We start from the raw sequence: 24,811 nt of genomic DNA on the forward strand, positions 1-24,811 counted from the left end.
GTGTCTTATTTCTTTTGATACTAATTATGCTGTACCTTGTATTATAGTTATTTACATACACTATTCTAATTATCTTACAGGTTGATATCTTTGTGACTTTGCCTCTGAACTCCCAGGTTGTTGTATACAAACTTATCTTTTTGTACAACTATTTTAACTCCTTATTTTATCTGCTCATCAAAAAGTGACCTGAATTTTCCCATATAACATTCACTTGGCTTTCATTACTTAATCGAATAGAGATGTGATAATCTGTCAATCCCTTCTTTTCTACAAAAAGCCATTCAAAATTCCAGACCAACATTTGAATCCACTGGTCTGTCTTTCCTACTACTAACACTACAAAAGTTATTGTCCTGAAGACAAGTAAATAAAGAACAAACAAAAACAACAACAACAAAAATATATATAATGCTAATTCCCTGCTTACTCAAGTGTGATTTAAAATAAAATCAGAACCGTCTAGATTTGCATTCAAAGATCTTCCCAATTTGGACCTTTCCTCTCTGGTTATTCTCATATTTAGTGACTCTTCCGACAAATCTGTCTCTGTAGCCAAATTGTCCTTTTCTCTACTTTTCAAAGTAATGATGCCACTGTACAACCACATGCTTTTGTCTTTCTCTGTAATTCATTTAACCTTTTACTTTAGTTGATAAACTTGCATTCAGGTTTTAAAATCATACTCAAATTTTATCTACTCTTTGGAAGAATTAATTTTACTCTGCTTGTTTTCTCACAGTGCACAGTTCAAGACATTGTTTTAGTGAATATCTCATTGAATTTTAATGATGTTTACTTCTCTATATAACTCACTGTATTGTGGTTTATAGCAATGAAGAAATAAAGCTTATTCTTTGTACCTGCAGTGCCAATATATGAATTGATTGACTTCCATCTGGCTACATGTCACTCTTCGGGTGAGCCTGAGTCCCATAGTCCTATCTTAGAGTGGTTCTTACAAACATTTTCTTTATTCTTCATCTGAAGTTTGAGAGTGTTTCAGGAGCAATACAAGGAATTTCCTTATAATCTTTCTAGGATTTCTTGTACATGTCCTTTCTGATTTCTTTCCAGAGACATAATTTAATTCAAACCTTTGACTTCAATTTCTGGTATACTTGGCCCCTGCATTCTGTACATGACTTCAGCTTAATCTTTGTAAAATAATATTATCATCATTTATTTTCCTTTCTCAAAAAAATAGTGATTCCTCATCGCCTAATTGTTACAACTCAATTTCTCCTTATGATGGCATGTAAAGTCTTAAAAATCTGCTCCAAATCTAATTTTTCAAATTTAGTTTCCACTTGATTATAATGAACCCACACTTATCCTTTGCTGTGTTATATTGAAGTTATCAACCTATATATCCGGGGCAGCCCGGGGGCCTCAGGGGTTTAGCGCCGCCTTCAGCCCAGGGCTTGATCCTGGAGACTCGTGATCAAGTCCCATGTCAGGCTCCCCGCGTGGAGCCTGTTTCTCCCTCTGCCTGTGTCTCTGCCTACTCCGCCCCCACACCCCGTGTCTTTCATGAATAAATAAATAAAATCTTTAAAAAAAAAAAAAAGAAAAATCTCAACCTACATATCCATTCAAATACTCTCTAGGAAGAAGGCCAGATTAAGTTGTTTTTACCTTCCCCTCAAGACTACTTTCTGTTACCGCAGTACCCCATAATGATGGATCCATCCTATAAATTCTTATAGCACTTACTATTTACATTTCTCATCTCTATTTAGTCATGTTTTATTTAATGTTTAGTGTTTAAATGTCTTGTTTTTCTAATGAGATAGATAATTTATTGGTAGCTAGAGCCATGCCATACCTTACATTTAATTTTGGCTCATAGAGGATCAGATCATGGTAGGTTCATGTACATGGATAGTCCTAATTTAGTACAAGCCAAATGATGAGGGCTAGCTATTGAGCACCGATTATATGCACAACATAGAAATAACAACTAATCTTCAAATTCATCTAAGAATTTTTCATTACTCAGGACTGGGAAAACATCATAAAGCTTCCATAATTTTCCCCAAAATTCTTATAGGTAATTTCAGATTTTAATATCATATGAGGAGAAAAAAAAGAATTTGTCAGTTTTATTCTATATAGATATACACATGTGCATATAACAAAATGATCTAATATTTAAAAAATTATTAACCCATTAATATATTGTAGTACTATCTATTCTTGGTCATTAAAAAAAGATTTATCTTAGGTCATTAATACTGATGAAATGGAGATTCTATCTTAAGCCTGTTAATGCTGATGAATAAACCACATTGTATTTTAGTTTTCATGTCTTTCTTTTCACACACACAAAAAAAAACTGTCTTGGCAATATAGACTATCAGGACTATATTAGTAAGTTTCCTTATTATTTTTATGTGTTGAATATATTATCCAGTATATTTTTAAAGATTTTATTTATTTATTCATGAGAGACCCAGAGAGAGAGGCAGAGACATAGGCAGATGGAGAAGCAGGCTCCATGCAGGGAGGACTGCATACAGGCCTGATGCAGGACTTGATCCCAGGACTCCAGGATCACGACCGGAGTGGAAGGCAGATGCTCAACCACTGAGCCACTCAGGTGTCCCTATTATCCGTATTATCCAGTATTAAGCCAAAATAAAGGATAATAAGAATTTAACCACGAAATAAATATTGAATATAACTATTCACATTAAAGGGCAACAGCAACTAGGAACTGGTATTTAAATGACTATAAAAGATACACTTTTCCTTTCTTTGAAAAAGAAGAAAGTCAGGAAAGAATTCATAATGGAAAAGGTGCCCTCTTTTGCAAATTGTTCTAGTTCAGCTTGAGTGTGAGTAAATACTTTCTAAAGAGAACCAGAAGCAGAGCTATAATAGTAAGTGTTCACTTCAAACATGTTAGCTATACAAATGTTGAATTTCCAACACTGAAAAGCCTTTGGAAATCTGTTTTTAAAAAATGTTTCTGTGATATCTTTATTTTATTTTATTTTTCATCATAAGTGTTCTCTTTAACACCCATCATTTATTTCACCCATATCCCCACACACATTCTCTCTGGTAACCATCAGTTTGTTCTCTATAGTTAAGAATCTGTTCCTTGGTTTGTCTCTCTCTCTCTCTCTCTTTCTCTCTCTCTCTCTTTTTTTCCTTTGCTCATTTGTTTTGTTTAGTTTTTGTTTGTTTTAAGATACTTTGTTTATTATTTATTTATTTATTTATTTATTTATTTATTTAAAAGAGAAAGAGCATGAGTAGGAGGAGGAGTAGAGAGGGAGAGAATCTTCAAGCAGACTCCCTGCTGAAGGCAGAGCCTAATAAGAGATTAGATCTCATGACCCACGAGATCATGACCTGAGCCAAAACCAAGATTTAGACACTTGACTGAGCCACTCAGGCACTCCATTTGTTTTGTTTCTTAACTTCCACATATGAATGAGATCACATGGTATTTATCTTTCTCTGACTTATTTTGCTTAACATTATACTCTCTACCTCTATTAATGTTGTTGCAAATGGCAAGATTCATTCTTTTTTATGGCTGGATAATATTCCTATAGATCTATATAGATATAGATATATAGATATAGATAGATCTATCTATATAGGTCTATATCACATCTTCTTTATCGAATCATCTATTGATGGATACTTAAAAAAAAAAAATAGGGACACCTGGGTGGCTCAGTAGCTGAGCATCTGCCTTTGGCTCAGGATGTGATCCCAGAATCCTGGGATCAAGTCCTGCATCCAGATGCTTGCAGGGGCCTGTTTCTCCCTCTGCCTATGTCTCTGCCTCTTTCTGTGTGTCTCTCATGGATAAATAAAATCTTTTTAAAAAATTACACATCACCTCATTCCAGCTCAACAAATCTGCTTGTTTTGCAGGCTTAAATCAGTTTAGTGAAATAATGATTCAGGGAAATAAGCAATTTAATGAATGCAAATACAATTGTAAGGTCTTGTTTCTTACTTTTAGTTATATTATGATTTGGTGATGTTATTGTAATTGGATTTGTGAATAATTTTTGTACTTTATACCCCACTCTCCCCCTTATTTATTTTACTTTTTTGTAGGATTTCTAAAATTGTAAAGATGAATTAAAATCTAAAATTACAATTAGAGACTGACTATGATATTTCAGCTCATTCACTAATCACTGTTAGATGTATAAGTATAATACAGTAATGAAAGTAATACTCAATTCCTCTATGGAGTTTACTATATACCAGGTCCTCTCCAAGTCCTTTAGATATGTCAACTGTAATTCTTACCTTTTTTTTCTTACAACTTGTTGAATTGGTTAAGTAATTTCCTCATTTCACCTCTGAGGAAACTAAATTAGAAAGGATAAAAATGGTCCACAGTGCACCTGGGTGGCTCAGTTGGTGGTCTGCCTTCAGCTCAGGTCATGATCCCAAGGGTCCAGATATCCAGCCCCAAGTCATGCTCCCCATTCAGCAAGAAGCCTACTTCCCCCTCTCCCTCTGCCTGATGCTCCCCTTGCCTGTGCTCCTTCTCTCTCCCTGTCAAATAAATACATAAAATCTTTTTAAAAATTGTCCAAAATCTTAGAGAGGGGGAATTTGAATTCAGGAAGTCTGGTTCCAGAGCCCATGCTCTTTTCCACAATGCTATTTAATGAATGAATTGTATTCCATGTGCTCTATGGTAAATAGGTGCTTTGGAGCCAACACATCATTCCATAGAAAATTATAAGTGATGGTTTGGTTGCTATTTAACTTACAAAATATTGCTTAGTTCATAATAAGTGATGTATAGTACAAACATAGCTTTTTGGATTTCTGGGTCCTAGACGCAAGGATTCTTATGGTTAAGAAAGAAGAGAAAATAAATCACTTCTCTCTACATATGCTTCCTTCCCAGAGGTGGAGCCGTCCTCAAACACTTGAAATACAAAGTTTTTTCATATTCAATTTTTTATTTACCTTTCTTCTCTAGATCCTTTGCATATGCTTTTCCCTCTGTCTATAATGCCAGCTCAGAATTGGGGCAACTGACAAATTCCTTTTCTTTCTCAGCACTGCACTAAAATGTCAACTTTGCTCTGCCAGTGCTCATGATGAGCTGGTTCCTACCCTCTTTGCACCTCCGACATATGATACTTCTTTGTTTTACTCTTCACACATTGTGATGTTACTTAACAGAGCTATTACCTTGTCTATCTTCCCTATTAAATGATGAATTCTTCGAGGATCAAAGGGTGTGTTATTCATCTGGAATCCCAAGAACAGAAAAAAAAAAACCTGTTGAAACTATGCCAGATTCTTTATATTAATAATTATTTTAATTTTTATGACAATCTTAAGGCAGTTATAATCCTTGTTATATAAATCAAGAAACCAAGGTTTGAAAGGGTGGTCACATAATTAAAATGAGGTAGTACTGGGATTACAAAATAATTAACTCTGCCTCAAAAGCTCTCTGCCTGATTATATATATATATATATTTAAAGTGATACTGAATTCCTTTTTATTATTCTTCACAGTCTTATCAACTGTCTTCCCTTGTAACCCATATATCCCTTTGCCTCTGGGATATTGTCTCAATAAGTTGTTAAAAGTAAAAAGATAAGATTTATCTCATATGTGCTCTAAAGTAAAAATTATTGATCTCTAATTCTCTCTGTGGAATTTTATTTTTTTAAGAGTAATGCTTATTCATCTGAATGACTATTTAGTTGGTGGAATTTGAGCCTGAGTGATTATGCCATAGGGGAGGAAGAGGCTGTAGATAGTGGGTCTACTGCATTTAGCCAGATCTGCCTGACAGCCCATTTCACCACAGGGCCTGTGGTGATGACCAACTTGTGGCAGGATAGCTATTCATACATATGAATAATTTCTAAGTTGGGTATCTGTAAGATTTGTACCATGTGTATTTTGTATTTGATCATCTGGATATCAGGATGACAGCAAAACATTTCTTTATGTTAACTTTAATTTATGTGTTAAATGAGTGAGTGATAGAAATATTCTTTAGGATTCTGAATTTGGCATATTCTTCATTTTCTCTTCTTCATAATTAACTTTTTAGTACTCTGACATTTTGAAAGAAAACCTACATTTAAAGAAAAAAATGTGCTATAATATTAAGTAACCTACTAATTATTAAGAAAATTAGGTTATGTATTCTCTTGACAGATATTTTGGAAGATAATTAACACACTATATAGTGGGCAACCTTACATTCTCTATAGATGAATTGTATCATACCCAAAGATCAGCATAACCCCAATTTTACTTATACGGGTTACTCATTATACTCTAATAAATTTGACAGATTCTCTTTCTTGTTAAATTGAGAAAAAAAAATCCTCCCATATTGAGAACCATCTTTAAGCATACCCTTTAAATTTGATAGGTAATATTGATAAAGTAACTCAAGCCCCCAATTTGGCAATGATGTCATAAGTGAAGCATAATGATACAATGGGAAACACAATGTGAGTTAGAGGTCTAGTTCTACATGTCCCACCAGCTCCTCAGCAAGTCCCTTAACTGGCTGGCAACTGAGCAATAAAGCATAAAATTTAGCAGTATATTTTTTAGAGTCATACAAACGTAGGTAAGAGGACCCTCACCTGTCCAAATGGCAGATTCTTTACCTATAAAAGAAAGATAAACTCAAAATGCTGTTTTGTTGTGAGGACTCAATAAGAGAATGTATGAAAAGCTTTCAGCATAGATTGCCTGGTGCATAGGAAAAACATTAAGCATTATCAAGCCTTCCACTTATGCAGCTGCTATCTTCCCTTCAGAGCACTGAAATACAGGGGTTATAAAATAGTGAGATGAATCACTGAGTTTTAAAATCTTTTATAATCTTTTATAATCTCACCATTATGTTGATAAAAATAAATTGCCTCCCAGTATTTCTATGTTGAAGAACACAGCATTCATTCAAATATATGAGTTTCAGTACACTTGTTAAAAAAAAAGTCTTAATATTTTATGATAAATTTGCAAAATATCTCATTGGGGTGAACTGTGAAAGAAACACCGCTAAATATTACTAATTGCTTTCCAGAAGTAGTTTTACAACCCTCAATATCCTGGGTGTGATTCCTAGCACTGGATAATAAAAATGATCACAAAATAAAAATATAATTCAATAAAGAAGGGTATAAATAAGGATATATATTCAATATCCTTGCAGGAGAAGAGAAACCTTAAAATATCTACCGTAGAATTACTTAATTTTAGACAAAGTAACTGAGACAAAATGTTAGAATAAATTCAGGAGAAAAAAATGGAAGGAAATAATTTAAAATGATTTACAAAGAAACTTAAGGTTATTTTTAAATGACTTATTGGATACTCAAGGAAAAACCACATAGATTATATTAAGAATAGTAGTGCAAGCAAAATGAGGAAAACTGGCAGTCATTGGAAAATGGGCAGCTTTTTAATAATAGAAAGATTGTCTAAATAAAGTGAAAAGACCAAAGGCACCTATGGCAGCTAAATTATGAGAACATTCCTACAAAAACATCATCTTAATCTAAATTTCAATAATTATCTTAAAGATGATCTGCAACTATTAATTAAATACATTTAAAAATATTCCAGAGGCAATCAACCAATCAAAAAAATACTGTGACAGTTTGATGATCACTTTAAGGTCACAGTAGCTTATTGAAATAGAATAAAATATCAGACATTCTCTAATCTAATTGAACATAAAAATTCCTAGTGATGTAATCAAAACTAAATATCTCTAGCTTTCATTCCTGGCCTACTAAATCAGAGCATCGAAGAGAAGGCCCAGGAATCTGAATTTTTAGCAGAATTCTGTCGACATGATTCTATGTATTTTTTCATCCAGGTTTGTTTGGAAATCCTGTCCAGTATAAAAAAGAATTTTAAAAATATGAAGAGGTATGTAAAATTCAAAAAATGGTTGGCAAGTAATGATTTAGCGCAGCGGGCAGTGGTTGCCAATTGCACAGAATATGGAATATCTGGGAAGTGCTATAGAAAATGCAGATTCCTGGGAATTACAGGGTGAGGAAAACTTGCACACAGATATTAAACTCTTTCTTCCAATCTCTTTTGAAGGAATACCTGGAACAGAATGATTCCCACTAGTGTAATCCAAGTGGTGCATTTGAAGACCTAGGTTATCCTTAGAACTGCCAGTAAAAAGTAGGTCTAGGACTTTATTTTATTTTATTTTATTTTTTGAAAGATTCCTGAAGGATCAGTCTTTAGAGGCCAGTAAACATCTTTAAAGCACCTGCATAGCCTGCTAGCTGATATGATTTGGGATGGGTCAGCTAACTCACTGGACCTTGAAAAAACAGTGCTCTTCCAGTTCAGGGAGAAAGATCATTTGGATTTAATTCTTCTTAGTGCTTGCAGTTGGGAGAAGGCTGCTGGGATCATCTGGGGAGGAATAAGAGCAGAAACACTTCTTGTGTCTCAACAAAGAAGTGTTTATTGGTAATTTGTTCACTATGTATCTCTGGAAATAAAAATATTGATTTCTAGGACCACTTCAGAAATTTTGATTGGATAGATCTTGGGTATGCCTAACATTTCAGTTTTTTACAAGGACCCAGAATACTCTCTTGCAAGTGTTTGTGGATCACACTATGTTGGCCTATTAGATACAAATTTATAGATTTCCAAAAGGTTTTCAGAAGTTTTATTATTGAATGTTATTTTTTTTATTTTTATTTATTTGTGATAGTCACAGAGAGAGAGAGAGAGAGAGAGAGAGAGGCAGAGTCACAAGGAGAGGGAGAAGCAGGCTCCATGCACCGGGAGCCCGACGTGGGATTCGATCCCGGGTCCCCAGGATCGCGCCCTGGGCCAAAAGCAGGCGCTAAACCGCTGCGCCACCCAGGGATCCCTATTGAATGTTATTTTATTATTAATTTTATTTTTAATTGATGTATACTTGTCATAAAATTTATGTTAGTTTCAGCTTTACAACATAGTGATTCAACAGTTACTATTCAACAATAACTTTGTTGCCAAAGTTATTGCAATATTATTAACCATATTTCTTATACTGTACTTTTCATCCTTGTGACACACTTATTATATAATCAGAAGTTTTACCTCTTAATCCATTCACTTATTTTTCTTATCGTCCCCTCTGGCAACTATCAGATTGTTCTCTGTATTTATGAATCTGTTTCTGTTGTTTTATTTATTTTTTAGATTCTAGATATAAGTGTATGGTATTTGGCCTTCTCTGGCTAATTTTACATAGCAATAATACCCTCCAAATCCAGCCATGTTGTTGTGAATGGCAAGGCTTCATTATTTTTTATGGCTGGGTAATATTCCATTGTGTATATATAGTGCATCTTAAGAAGAGAAAAAGTGAACAAAGGGGATGGAGTCAGAAAATTCTGGTTTAAATGAAATTAGTTAAATTTAAATGATTTAAATTTAAATGAAAACTAATTGAAAGCAAATAATAAAATATAAAACTCTTCTCAATGCTACCCCCTCCCCCACAAAAAGCTCTATTAAAACATCAGTTCTACACAGAGGAGTCTCAATAAACACAGGAAAGGACAACAGCAGAAACAAACACTACAGTAAGGGAACTAGGGAAGGAGAGTCTATCTGCAATGACCCATGCACTAGTGAAATACAGCGGATATTTTGTCATAAATAATAACAGGTTAATAACTTTTACTATATAACAGCCACCTTTCTGATTGCTTTTGCTTCACACATATTAATGCACTAGTCCTGACAATAACCCTGTGAGATAAGTATCCATGCTATTCCCATGTTTAGAAGAATAAACAGAAGTGCAGACAGGTTAAGTCTCTTGTCCAAGGATAATATAGGTGGTAAATGAAAACCAACTTGCTGACTGATTTACTTCAAACAAAATTAATCAAAACAGATTCCAGTTTATATCTCTGAAATGATGCTACTCTCATGAGCTTGCTTGCTATAAGCTTTTTTGACTGATGATAAAGGAGGTAGTATAACAGGTAGTTTACTGGCATTGCACCTGCACCCTCTCTTTTCTTCTATAGTCTAGACTGTGGCAATGCTTTTGAGTTGTGGATAGAAATACTATTTATCTTATGTGAATTCTGGGAAAGGTGGTTGAAAGCCATTAATCTATGCAAGAAGTAAAGAGTATTATAATTAGTAGTTGAAAGAAAGAGATAGGTGAAAAAAAAAAACGTCACAGGTATAGAATACACCAAGCTTGCCAAACCCATGGAACTTATATATGTGGTCATGAGGTTTGGAGATTTTAATTGACCCAGATATGTTTATATTAGATATTTAGGAGAAAGGTGATCTTACTAACAACACAATTGAAGAAGTTAGTTTGTGGGTAGATTTTAAATTGAAAAGAGAGAAAAAGAAGTGCTCATTAAAGAAAAAAAAAAGTAGAAATACAAGGGGAGCTTGAGAGTAGAATCCTGGAAAAATATCTATATTTACAAGGTTAATGCTCCTAAATCCCTTCTAAAACAACACCAACTGTAAAGAAGGCAGACAAAAGGGTGAATAGAGATAGGTAGACATAGAGTTAAACGCAGTGATTGATTTAGGGAGTAGATAGAGAAGAGACCATTAAAGGTGCAGCTGAGGGGATCCCTGGGTGGCTCAGTGGTTTAGCATCTGCCTTTGGCCCAGGGTGTGAAATAAAGATAAAATCTTTAAAAAAAACAAAGGTGCAGATGAAACTCTTTGGGATGGTCTACTGCCAGGTAAGTCAAGAAAAAAAAAATATTTTCAGGTTTAAACATAAACCACAAAGAGGTCAAGAAAGACAAAGGCTAAGAAAACACTAATATATTTGATTAACATATAGATGACCAGTTGTGAGAAAACATGTTGAGTGATATGGTGGGACTCAATGCCAGATTTCAGGTTATTAAATAAATAAAGATAGTGTAGCAATGGAGATGTTGTAGAATAGTCTGACAATAGGATGTAAGATTAACACAACTGAACATATATCTTCCGTTCTTACAAAAAATAACTCAAAGTCCACCTTCCTTCCTTATATCATGAATGATATATTCACTGTTGCAATACTAGTTATCAAAAGTTTACATCTTTTGAGATCTATTTCCTAAATTACAATAACAAGGAAATAAGTAAAAACCCTAAGTTAGATACATATCTAATTTTATCATATAAGTACTAATTTTATCAGTACTTATTATATATTTCTTCAAAGTCTAGATATATTAAGAGAGTTAATGAAATGATAAACATTGTTTTTCTTGATAAAAGTCCTATTTCTATAGGTAAAAGTTCAAATTGCTTTTAAAAGTCTGCTTAAGGAGAAATTGAATTGTAAAATGACTGATTGTCAAGGACATTTGAGCAAACTACATATTCTTTTTTTAAACACTTTATTTATTTATTCATGAGAAACAGAGAGAGGCAGGGACACAGGCAGAGGGAGAAGCAGGCTCCACGCAGGGAACCTGACATGGGACTCTATCCCAGGTCTCCAGGATCACGCCCTGGGCTGAAGGGGGCGCTAAACTGCTGAGCCACTGAGGCTGCCCTACATACATATTCTTTTTATTCAGAAATTATCCAATGATTTCTTGAAGTTTTTAGTTCATTTGTATAATATCAAGATGATAATCTTTCCAAAGAGACACATAGCAAAATAAACAAAAGATTAATAAAATCCAAATAAATTTCTATATTCCTGCAGAATTTGACATAAAGTCTTAATATATTCAGCTTCCTTTACATAGATAAATATACATGAGTAGGAGTGTTCTTGTCACAAGCTTTCCAAGTCCCCTAGGAACCATCCATAAATTGAAAATCCTGAACAAAAATATCAAGCTACCAAGAAGTGAAGAGAGGTACACAATCAACTCTGGCAAACAGGAGCAAGACAGCTCTCACACACTACTTCAAGAACTACAAATATTCCACAGGACAAGTAAAAATACTTTTCTCTAGATTTGTGTTTGGTCTTTGTATTAGTTTTCTATGGTCATTGCAAAAAAAAAAAATACTTGGTAGTTTAAAGTTAGCACATTTATTTTCTTAAATTCTGAAAGAAAGACGTTTAAAACCTGATGATTAAAATTTCCTTTGGCCTAAATAAAGGTAGCCTCCCTTGAAAGCAGGACTACCTTCCCTCTGGAGATTCTAGAAAAAATCTATTTCTTTGCCTTTTCCAGCTTCTATAGGTATATTCTTTGCATAGCTTCTGGCCTTTCCTGATCTTCAAAACACATCACTATCTCTGCTTCCATCACCACACTGCCTTTACCTCCTCTGTATTCAAATCTCCCTCTATGTCTCTCTTACAAGGACATTGGTGACTACATTTAGGGCAAGCGCTATACATCTAGAGGAATCTAGGTTAATCAAGGGTAATGTCTCCAAAATAAGATCCTTAATTTAGTCACATCTGCAAAGTTCTTTTACCATGAAAGTACCATTTAAAGTTTCTAGGAATTGGAATTGGAGGCCATTATTCAGCCTACTGGAGTCTTCATTTTTTTACCCTCCCATTGCTCATAGGATCTGAATTATTCAGAAGTCTTTAATGGAGCCGTGTATAATTTCCTTGTTGACACAACTCTTGTCTTAAAAAATAAACCTGTTGTCCACACATAAGTCCACACATCAGTCTCAGCTGATGACTTTGCCTGTGACTCATTTTTAAAAAAGAAAGAAAGAAAATGTAGGAATAGATGAAAAAAAAGATTGAACACACTTATTTTGATGAACAGTGAGAAATGTTTAGAATTGTTGAATCATATTATAACCTGAAACATAGAATGCTATATGTTTTTTTTTATTTATTCATGAGAGAGAGAGAGAGAGAGAGAGGCAGAGACACAGGAGGAGTGAGAAGCAGGCTCCATGCAGGGAGCCTGACGCAGGACTCATTCCCGGGACTCCAGGATCAGGCCCTGGGCCAAAGGCAGGCGCCAAACTGCTCAACCACCCAGGGATCCCCCTAGAATGCTATATAATAATTATACTTCAATTAAAAGTGTCATCAGATTTTTCACTACCAAATAGGTTACCTGCATCTACAATCTTTTTACTTTTCTTCTCACTGTGACAACTGATGAATTCTCTAACAAAGGACAATATTTCTGCATGCATTTTCAATCTATACCCACTCACTTTTTCAATTTAGTTCTTCAATGATTCTCTTTACTGTACTCTCCAACTCTGAGGTTGGGAAAAGGACCATGGACCAATTTCTTTCTTTCTTTCTTTCTTTCTTTCTTTCTTTCTTTCTTTCTTTCTTTCTTTCTTTCTTTCTTTCTTTCTTTCTCTTTCTTTCTTTCTTTCTTTCTTCTTTCTTTCTTTTTCTTTCTTTCTTTCTTTCTTTCTTTCTTTCTTTCTTTCTTTCTTTCTTTCTTTCTTTCTTTCTTCTTCTATCCTCTCTGTACCACCAGAGAGCTATTATAGCACTAGGGAATGGGGCTGAGATTATGCTGCCTTAGGAAGGAAGGGAGTCTTGTAGGAAAAGATCCCATCTGGACTGGAAGAAGTATGAGTAGTCCTGTACATAGTGGAATGTAAAAAGATGCTTTGCTATATCTTCTTGAAGATTTAAATCTATTATTGGAACATGGTGATTCTCTTTATCCCTAGAAATGTGTTTAATATGTTATCAGTAGAACTAGTTCAACTTCTTTTTTTAAATTAATATTTGCTTTTACATATTTTCCATTCTTTCATTTTAACACTTGTAAAGTTTTTAGAACAATGCCGTACATGTAGTAATTAAACATAAATGTTGATTACACAAAAATAAAATTAGCTAAAAACAATATTCAAAATTGGGCTGGGAACACAGATGAGAGGAGAAATAAAAGTATGGAATTGCCATAATTAAAAGGGAGATAGTGAGACCCTGAAGGGAGACTACCGACAAGAGTGCTGTGGGAGAGGTAGGAATGCTTTGAAGGAGAGATGTGGGAATGAAAATCTGGCAAAAGAAAGATGTGGTTAAAGGGGAGCATTCAATACATTTTACTGTGTCATGTGAAATGCCATAACTTCACTAATTACCCTCTAAACCATTAGCAAAAATCGGTATTATTTATAAATGCTTTTGAGGCTAGATTTGTTTGTTTTGGTTTAATGAGATGATATGTGAGATTGGCCTCATGGGACACTCAGTGAGAACAAGCAGATCCTAGGATGCAAGTTATATTCAGTGTTTAGGGTAATATCCTCCTTTGTAACTATATGAAGGTGGTTGTAACTATTTGTTTTGTTCTGCATTATATCCTTAGTACTTCACAAACTATCTAACATATAGTAGGTATGGGATACACATTTGTGAATGTGTGAGGGTAATTTCACACTGTCAGCGGGGGAAATCTAATCTTGTCACTTATGTATTCAGATCTTCTAAAGCTTCACCTTCTATGTTTTAGATACCTCTTACATGCCAGTTCAAATCTTGGCCAGATTTTTTATTCCCTCAACTGCCCCTGCAACCAGGTCTATGCAGGAGCAACGAGTTGCCCCTTGAGACATAGTGCAAGTGCAGAGTTAACTGCTTATGGTGCCACCTTCAAGGATTGGGAGATGGAAAGTCAGTGATATGTCTACCAAGCAGACTTCTCTGAGTGCATTTCATAAAGTTCTGTTCCTGTGGGATCAAGCTGCGGTGGCCTGTAGAAGCAGTCATCTCCATAATGCAACCCCCCTTTATACTGTTTCATGCCTCCAATCCACCCAATCCTTCATTCCAGCTCTCTGGGATAAATTCCAATTAACTACCTACAAACAAATTTTGTTCCAAGCTTTGCTTTAGCAAAACCCAAGCTAAGACAATACATTCTACAGTAACACATTTTATAAAGTAAAATTTTGTTTGTACTTGAAAGGAAATAATGTGCATATGTATATAGCTTCAATTAGTTTTAGAAAGGTCTACTTTTTTTTTTTTCCAGAGAAATGTAAAGATGCAATGTTCTTGAAGTGATTTTCATAGCTAACTATATGGTCACAGCAGATTAAACATGCTTTATATTCAAACTGCTGCAAAGGTGTTTGCCAAGTTTGCAGAAATATCCATTACAATGCTTGTCTCTGCCCTGAGAGATTTGTAAAACCCAGCAGGAATTGCAGCTGACCATGCTACAATAAATGGATTCATCCACAATTGTATTCTATTTTTATTTTCAGACTAGGTGTTTAATATATGCCACCTATTTGGGAAAACATTCAGGAATATATCCTTTTTATGAATAAACTTTTCAATTATTTTCTTTTTGAAGAGAGATCAAATAGTGATATGAAAGTTTTGAATTAAAAAATCTGTGCTTTTCTTGGGTAATATTAAAAGTTTCCTGTTTTTCACACATTATCCTGGCATGAATTCTATAACCATCCAGTAAGTTCAGTAATTTTTAATAAAAACTGTTCACTTAGATTGCATATAGATGTTAAGTCTGAGAAGTTTGGAAGTTCGTGTGGGTTGACTATAGAATTGGTTCCCTTCTGAGATAAGGGTGGCGGTTATCTAGGTGAAGTGTATTGACAGCTCTGCTTTGATGTGAGTTCTGAAACAAACTGGCTTTCAGGCTGCAGACACCCAAATATCAGAATGAGAAGGTTTTATATTGTGCATTACCATCACATTAAGTACTTTAGTCTTCCATGAAAAATTCATTTATATTATTAAGATATCTGCCCTTTGCTCTTTTTTGCATGTAGGTAGAGAGAAGGAGTGAGATTCCAATATTTCACTGAAACAGTTGTTTCACAAACATATTTTCAATCCCTCTTTGCTCAGGCTTATGCCCCCTTTCACAACTAACTTTGATTTCAAAGCTTCTCTAGGCTTCCAGAAGGTACATGGTCCTTAGCCCCTTCGTTAGATCCTTTAAACTTTATTCTAGGTTTTAGTTTTCTCCATTTAGGTTTTAATTCACATCCTCCCTTATTCTCCCAGAAATCTAACAAAATGTCTCACTGATTAATGAAATACTTCCTCTCCTTCAGCATTCTTATTAATGATATGAATTTCTTCTTGTAGGGTGTCAGAAAGGGGACAGGTAACAAATACGTGCACTTAGTTCACCATTCTGAGCTGTATGCTCACATCTTGTTTAAATATTCATTTCCAGGGGTGCCTGGGTGGCTCAGTGGTTATACATCTGCCTTCAGCCCAGAACATGATCCTGGGGTCCTAGGATTGAGTCCCACGTTGGGCTCCCTTCATGGAGCCTGCTTCTCCCTCTGCCTGTGTCTCTGCCTCTCTCTGTGTGTCTCACATGAATAAATAAATAAAATCTTTTAAAAAATACTCATTTCCATTGGATTTCTTGATACTAAACTTCTGTTTTTCCTATTACTTCTCTGACTTCTTTCCATTATCTTTTGTAGGATTTTTATTCTTTACTCTTTGCAGTTTGGATTATGCAAGTCTTAGTCCTAAACTCACATCTCTTCATTTCATACTCCTTTCATGGACTTTCTTAACCGTAGTAATGGTTTCATTTACCAGTTCCTTCTTGATGACTCATGTTTATATTTCAACACTATTATTAAAACCATTAATTGTGTTTTAGAATTTTAAGACAAACTACATTCAATTTTTATAAAAAAGCAAAACTACATCAAAGTGTTTCAAGATCTTATTAATGTTAGTAGCCTACTTTCCTTGTTATATTCAGTTTCATTTATTAAAAACATATTCAGTACAGTGTACACATCTAAAATAGCTTTAAAACCTGCAACAATATGATATTGAATGATAATTATACAGTAATAATTTGTAAATTTGCTTTTCAGCTTTTGCAGTTAGTCTATGGGGAAGTTTAGAACACTTGTAAAAGTGTAACAGTAAAAGCAGCAGACAAAAGGACATAAATGTAGTGTAGGAAGGCTGAAGGAAAAAGTAGAGATAAAAATATCTCCGTGATATGTAATAAGAAGTCAAGAATTATTTTTCAGGAGTTAAGAGAACAGTAAAGATTTGAATACATTATCAAAGTTTAAAAGTAAGCAATGGAAAACTATTATACAAATATAAATTAAAGGAGAATAGAAGATATATATATGTATATATACCGATATGTACAAGGGAGTCAATAATTACTGTCTAAAATTGCCTAAATAAGAAACAATTTTTAATGCTAGAAAATATATTTTTTCATGAAAGGAAAAAGAATTTTAAAAGTTAGCTCTAAGAAGTAGGATTGATGGGAAGGTGGTGTGCGTTTTCTTCCCCTCCATCAGCACTTATAAACCACTACACTTATTTGATATGTGTCTTATTATAATAAAAATTAAACAGTAGACAAATAACAACTAAGGAAACAATAACCTTAGATAATTCATAGAAAGAAGAAATATGCATTTTTGAACTCATAAAATCTTAAATGAAACTGTCATTGAATGATATAATTTAAATTTTGAAAATATTTTCCACCTTTTTTTTTTTTAAGATTTTATTTATTTACTCATGAGTGGCACAGAGAGAGAGGCAGAGACACAGGCAGAGGGAGAAGCAGATTCCATTCAGGGAGCCCGATGTGGGACTCAATCCCGGAACTCCGGGATCATGCCCTGAGCCAAAGGTAGACGCTCAACTACCAAGCCATCCAGGAGTCCCTCAGCTGTCTCTCTCTCTCTCTTTTTTTTTAAGGATTTTATTTATTTATTCATGAGAGATACAGAGAGAGAGAGGCAGAGACCCAGGCAGAGGGAGAAGCAGGCTCCATGCAGGGAGCCCGATGTGGGACTCGATCCCGGGTCCCCTGGATCACACCCTGGGCTGAAGGCTGTGCTAAACCGCTGAGCCACCAGGGCTGCCCAGCTGTCTCTTTTTAATTTAAATACTAACCTTAATACAACAGTTCATTTTACTTTTTATTGGCTTTGTTAAGCCTTTTATATAGTACTGCTCAAATGATTTTTTAAATGCAAATATCCATTTAAAAAGTAGTCAACAATATCAACTGCATCAGTAAATTCAGTTAGTATGAAAAAACTATTAGTTTTCATGGTAGTACTATTTTGATAGTACCACTAGTACTGTAAAGTACTACTAGTCGTACCTTTTTATTATACTGTTGGTAGCATAGTACTGGTTATATATGAATCAGTGTATTGTTCTGTAAAGGCCAAGAAAACAGCTAAGAGTGGAGGAATTGGTGCTAATAGGAGGAGGAACAGTATAGTAATTCTATTGAAATAGATTGAGGGCTAAATAGTAGGGATGGAGAAGTGGATTTAATTTTATTAGTAGGAAGATTAATTTAATAGCATCTTGTTTTTGTGAAGTGCTGATAAGCAGTGCAGTTTAAAGAAAGCAGAGAAGATTCTGTGGGAGAGTTAAAGATTAGCCATCCACAGAAATTTAGTAGGATTGAGAAGCACTCCCGAAGGCCTGTTTGAATCAATAGTGTCATGAATCAATGACGGGTGTAATTTCCTAGCAGCTTTCAGATTCTCAAGGTAGTCACAGATTAAGAGCAAAGTTGAATTCATTGGGATTTGGGATTTTGCCAAGCGATAGCAATAGAAGACAGGGGCAAGAGAGCTAAAATAGCAATAAAAAATATTTTAATTATTCTTGAAATGTTTGACCATGGCAGATAAAAGATCAAGTTAAGTGATATATCTGTGCCATGAAATAATAAAAGGAATACAAACAACTGTTGAATATGGGCACTGAAATAGTGAAATTGGTTCTGTACTAGTGAAACCAGTATCTGTTTTTGGATTCTGATTTATACATGTGCTACTTTCTCTCATGATGGTCAGTCAGTGCAATATTTAGGTCAATTATATAAAAATAAGACAGCTACTGTCAACCTCAGCCACTATTCAAGTATATATTAGTATTACATAAATGAATAACCTTAATGGAGCTCTTTATTGACTAGTCAGCAAATTTTTACAATTTTCAGGCAAAGATGTTTTAAATTCTTAAGGAGTTGAGAAAATGCTTGGAAACATATGGAAATGAGGTATAGAAAATCACTTAATTCTAAACTTTTAACTAAATAAATTTTTAAAATAATATTTATTTCTTTTTTCTTTTTACCCTGTAGACAGTTAAGAGAACAATAAAGATTATTTTCATATAATCTTGAAGTTGACACAATATATTCACAATCACAGCTTTAACTACAGTGAGGGAATACCCAATGCTGAATTTTAAATATCTTTCTCCACCCTAGCCCTCTTTTATGCATATTAGGCATGTATATCTAAATACCTACTGCATATGGATTTCCCAAGAATATTTCATCTCATTATATTAAAACTGAATTCCTCATATTTACAAACTCCTCAATCTGTGTTATCTCTTCTTTTGAAGAGAATTGTCACATTCAATGAACTGTGTTCTTACTCTAGAGCCTCATATTTAATTTATTATTAAATCTTAGTAATTCTACCCATTTAATATCCTGCATATTTCCTGCTCTCCAATGCCATTATCACTGTTTTCACTCTGTCTTTCATTACCTCTCAGCTGGTGATTTTCATTAGTCCGAATTGGTTTCCTAACTTCTGTTCTTTCCCAGCTATCCCTCCATGCCATTTCCTAGCTATGTGATCTTTGGCCCTTTGGCAGGTCCCTTCATGTCTCCAATATTGGCTTCTTCATCTCTAACCTGGATATTGTATTTGTACTCTCTACCAGATAGTGTGTGTGTGTGTGTGTGTGTGTGTGTGTGTGAAATACATAAAATGAGAAAATGAGTAGTAGGCGAAAATCTTTTGATGAAACTCTGGGCCTCCACTGCAGCAGCATATATTCTAAAACTAAGGATATAAAAGAGTAATGTTGAAATAGATTATTTTTTAAACTTGACAATCAATCAGGATTCTCAAGCTCACTTCTTAATAATGCCTTCATGGATTTTTTATTGCATGACAGAGCAAGCCACATATCATATATCAACTGGTAATGCAGCACTTGACTCCTTTAATACAATGCTTAACTGTAAATGTCTAGAACTACAAATGAGGTGTTTAAATTTGAAGATACTTTAGATAGATGGAAATACCTATAATTATGGAATCATAATTTCTGCCTGAATTGCACTTAAAAGTCAAAGTTCCAACTGCTTCTATTATTGGAAAAGTAATAATAACAATTATAACTATACCATGAAGTATTAAAAGCCGAACATTCAATTGAAGGTAGCAAAATAAAAAAGTAATGAAAAGTGAACCTATAAAGTGCTTGCAATTCATACGCATATGTTATATAAAGGCACTAAAGAGCAAAGAAAAAAACTGTAGTCTTTTTTACAGTTCATCTTTTCAGATGCTTCATTTCTCTTTGGCATTAGGATAGCATTATGGTTAATACATCTCATTCAAAGGTCATCACTTTCATATGCCAAAATTTTTATTTTGGGTATGCATAATTCAGACTAAAAGTGTAAAATTTCTAAATATGAAAATTAAAAAATATTTGTATTAGGCTTATGTGTTTTGAAATGCATCTTTATTTTTCACAGTTGAGGTGGCTGACCATTTTAATCCAGACCATGCAACTTACCATCATTGCGTAGAGTGAGTGGTGTTGGAGGGCTAAGTACTCGAGCGTTTGTCACTGTGTTTTTCACCAGACAAATATAGCTGCCAACATCTGATGTTTGGACTTTAGAAATATAAAGGTTGCCTGTCTCCTGGGAAATGAACCGTCGGCTGTCCTCCACCACAAAGGAAGGGAACTCGTTAAATACCCAGCTATAGATGATCTCTGTAAATACACAAAATTTGATTTTTGAAAGATAAGATTATTTTACTAACAGTTAAAGCTCAAACAAGAACTCCTTTACTAAGTGTTTGATCTACTGCAAGGCCATACATATTTGTATGTATGTATGTATGTATGTATGTATCCAGATACCTATATAATTTAGTATTTTTTGTTCAAAGGACTTTTGTTCTTAAGGATTACAGGAGGATCTGAAGTATTTCTTAAGGATACTTAGCATTTATCCAACCATCCACCCATCCATCCATCCATTCATTCATCCATTCATTTCAGTGTGTGTTGAATGTGAATTAGATGATTAGGACTATGATAGCACTAAAACTAAAAAGATGAGAGAAACAGTTTCCTATTCTCAAAGATCAATTTAATGAGAGATTTACCCAAACCTATTAATCAATATGGAATAAAGAAATGGAGATATATATTCTATTGCAAAGAAGGCATGAGAGAGGGGTACTTAAGCAATCATGTTGATCAGGGAAAACTTCCTGAGATAAAAGACACATAAGCTACATTCATTTATTCATTTATTCAACCAGTATTGCTTGAGGGTCCAATAGACCAAGCAGTGTTCTATTTTTTTATCCTTCTTGGAATTATGAAATGCTTTGCTATGCAAAATTGAAAATTATTTTAAAAACTAAATAAACATGTTAATCCACAATGCCCAATTATCTGTAAAATTTGAGAAAATGTCAATTTTGTATACACCTGGTATCCAGTTAGAGAAAATGGTAAGGCAGTCAAACATGAATAAGGGAACCAAGAGAGGAATTTGTGTTGGTGTTATAAATTTGGAAGTCTTAAAAGATTAATTTGAGCTAGCCAGGTGAAGAGTGGATGGCATGCTGTCAGAGGAGACAAATGAGAAAGTTCATTCACACAAGGACTGGATGGTATGAATGGACTACAACAATAACTAGTTTTGTGTTATTGGAGTGAAAATTTCAAGGAAGAGAGTGGTAAGAAAAGAGGTTGGAGACTAGAGGTAAATTCAAACTACTAAACAAAGATTAACATGGTGTATGTATGTGATATTAAAGAGCTTGTGCTCAATCTTGTATGGGATGCGGTACCACTGGATGTTTTTCAAGAAAGGGTTGACATAGATACATACATTAGTAGATTTTCTGGTGATTCTGCAAATGTTGGATTTTATTGCAGGAGAGATAATAAGATAATATTACATACCAAAAGTGAAGGCTGAGGAAGTCTTGAATCAGAATCATTAAAACAACAAGAAGAAAGATGTTGGTCCAAGAAATATACCAGAGGTAAGTCAAAGAAAGAGACAAATAGTCCAGGAATACTCTCATGTCTTTCTTGAGTGACTGGAAAGAGAATGGTAAAATAAATTGGAAATATACCAAGTCAAACTAATTTAAGGAGAAAGATTATTGGTTCATTTTCAGGACATGTTGAGTTGGAAGTCTGTGAAGAAAATCTGCGTAAGGAGCTCTAGCAGTTGGCAAGTAGGTGTTCAAAGTCCAGGAAAGGAAATCTGAGGTGAAGGTTAAATTTGAGAGTTGTCAGTATAATTGTCAGATATAATTGAATCCAAGTAAATGGGTGAGATAAATTAGGAAGAGCAGATATGGTGAGAAGATACTCTGGGAAGCACAAACATCTAAATAAAGGTAAGAAAGAAGAAACTGCTGAAAAGATTCAAAAGGAATAAAGAAAATGCAGTGTTATAGGTGCCAATGGCTTAACCACAAGATTTAGCCATTTAATCCACAAGATTAAATAATATCAAACAAGGAAAAAAGGCTCAATAAAATAGAGAAAAATGTTACTTAAGATTGGCTTTTGGGATATCACTGAATGGCAACTTCTATAAATGAGTGGGGATCAAAATCAGACTGCAATTGAGGAATTAGAGGCATTGTATATGGGCCAGTAGCATTCAAATCTCAATAACTGTTAGAATTAAATATGTTACCATTGAAAGAGCAGATTCCAAGGAGCCTTTTCTCCTACCTACCTACCATGAGTGGTTAAAAGTAAATTCATTGGTCTGGCCCTATATAGTTTCCAGTGGAAGTCTGGCATTTAGTCAGTCTTCCTGGATACTTAAGCAGAGACTTGAAGCTTACCCATCCATACTGGAAGTCAGTGGAACTAATTTCAAATTTATACATTGATCAATTAGCTCTGAATACCTTCCTAATTTATTACTATTTTTTATCTTAACTGAACCAGTATAAAATGTACAGTAAAGATAAATCATTAATTTTTGTGAATACATGGCTAAGATAGGTGGTGTCATAGACTAGCTTCTGTGAAGAGTCAGAAACATTTCATAAACATCTTAGGCAGGTGTATTCTGTACAAACAACTGATAAACGGGTATTTCTTCTATTTCTAAATTCTCCTCTCCTCCCGTGTATTTTCTTCACTTAGTTCAATTGATTAGAACTTCCAGAGACAATGTGCCCAAGTCCTGACTTGGCTATTTACAGATGGTTTAAAGATTATTTATTTATTTGAGGACAGAGCATGTGTGCTTGCAAGCCAGCATAAATAGGTGGAAGGGTAGATAGAGAAGCAGACTCCCTGCTGAGCAAGGAGCCTGACGCAGGGTTCTGCGATCATGATCTGAACCAAAGGTAGATGTCTAAAAGAATGAGCCACCCAGACACCCCTGTTTATAGATGGTTTAAATTAAGCAAATATTCAAGTAACTCTTTGAGGTTCAGTTTTCTCATTAAAAAATGGGAATAGTAGGGATCCCTGGGTGGCGCAGCGGTTTGGCGCCTGCCTTTGGCCCAGGGCGCGATCCTGGAGACCCAGGATCGAATCCCACATCGGGTTCCCGGTGCATGGAGCCTGCTTCTCCCTCTGCCTGTGTCTCTGCACCTCTCTCTCTCTCTCTCTCTCTGTGACTATCATAAATAAATAAAAATTTTTAAAAAATGGGAATAGTATTACTTTCCTCATAAGTTTTCAAATAAGATAATTTAACCAAAAACTTAATACATAATAAGTACTTATAAAATATGAAAATTAACATTTCCATTATCTCCTTCCCTCAAAAATTATTAGGTGAGGAGCTTTTTCTATGTATTTAACTTAAATATAAGGAAAACAGCAAAGAGGATCTAAGATAACACTGAAGGAATTATCAGTGTTTAAATATTAGTCTGTTTTCCATAGAAAATTTCAATAATGTTTGATGCTAATTCTAAGCAAGATTTAGCCAATATTTATTACTTCTAAGGCATACAATACAGTTGTAACAGATGCTTGAGAATTCTGAAGTTATAATGCATTAATGTATACTACACATATACAATATCAAAACTTTCAGATATTTTAACAAGTGTTTTACAATAAAAACTCTTTTTTAATAGCTAAAGTTACCCACTTGATTGTCTTTAGTCCAGTTGATATTTTACTTAGAATATTAATGGTTTCCATGTGGCTTTATTCAAAGAAAATCCAGAGTATTTTTGAAATACTTCATTCTGTCCTTTCACTTCTCAACTAGACTCTAAATTCAAGGACTTTTCACATTAACAATATGAATTCTTCTAATTCATATAATAAGAGTTTCATTTGTTGTTCACACATAACTCACATATTCTGATATTTTTGCAATTTGTTTTAAATTAAATTTTACTGGAGTTAGCTCAATTTTTGGCTTATATTACTTGAAATTTGGGGGAAAAGAAAGCAGTGAAAAATTTAAAACTATCATTCCTTGAAATACTATTTCTGTTATACTTATAGGGCTTATTGAGCCAGTGTTTTATAAAATATTTTTGCAAAAGGAAGAAAGTATACAAAATTGACATTTTCTCAAAATTACAGATAAATGGGCATTGTGGATTAACATGTTTATTTAGTTTTTAAAATAGTTTTCAGTTTTGCATAGCAAAGCATTTCATAATTCCAAGAAGGATTAAGTAGAAATGTTATATAATAGAAAAGTTGACAATCTGAATTTGGATTGAATTATCGCACTGTGCCAAAAATGGAAATATTGAACTAGGTTAAAACTTTTAATATGGCTACTTACTTTCTCCTATAAGGTTTCATTCTCTATTTGCATTTATTTAATATCTCTTTCAAACTTATCT

The 24,811-nt window shown here is 34.1% G+C and overlaps 1 protein-coding gene across 2 annotated transcripts in view; it reads right to left on the reverse strand.

Moving 5' to 3' along the window:
• CNTN5 (contactin 5) overlaps nucleotides 1-24,811 on the reverse strand; it is a 1,277,333-nt gene that overhangs the window by 343,391 nt on the left and 909,131 nt on the right. For both annotated transcript variants that reach the window (XM_038568215.1, XM_038568216.1), the window contains one exon: nucleotides 20,508-20,711. In XM_038568215.1, coding sequence (XP_038424143.1) covers nucleotides 20,508-20,711 — 204 coding nt within the window. The remainder of the gene's footprint in view (nucleotides 1-20,507; nucleotides 20,712-24,811) is intronic.

The sequence above is a fragment of the Canis lupus genome, chromosome 21 (assembly GCF_011100685.1).
Source record: "Canis lupus familiaris isolate Mischka breed German Shepherd chromosome 21, alternate assembly UU_Cfam_GSD_1.0, whole genome shotgun sequence".
NCBI classification, from domain to species: Eukaryota; Metazoa; Chordata; class Mammalia; order Carnivora; family Canidae; genus Canis; species Canis lupus.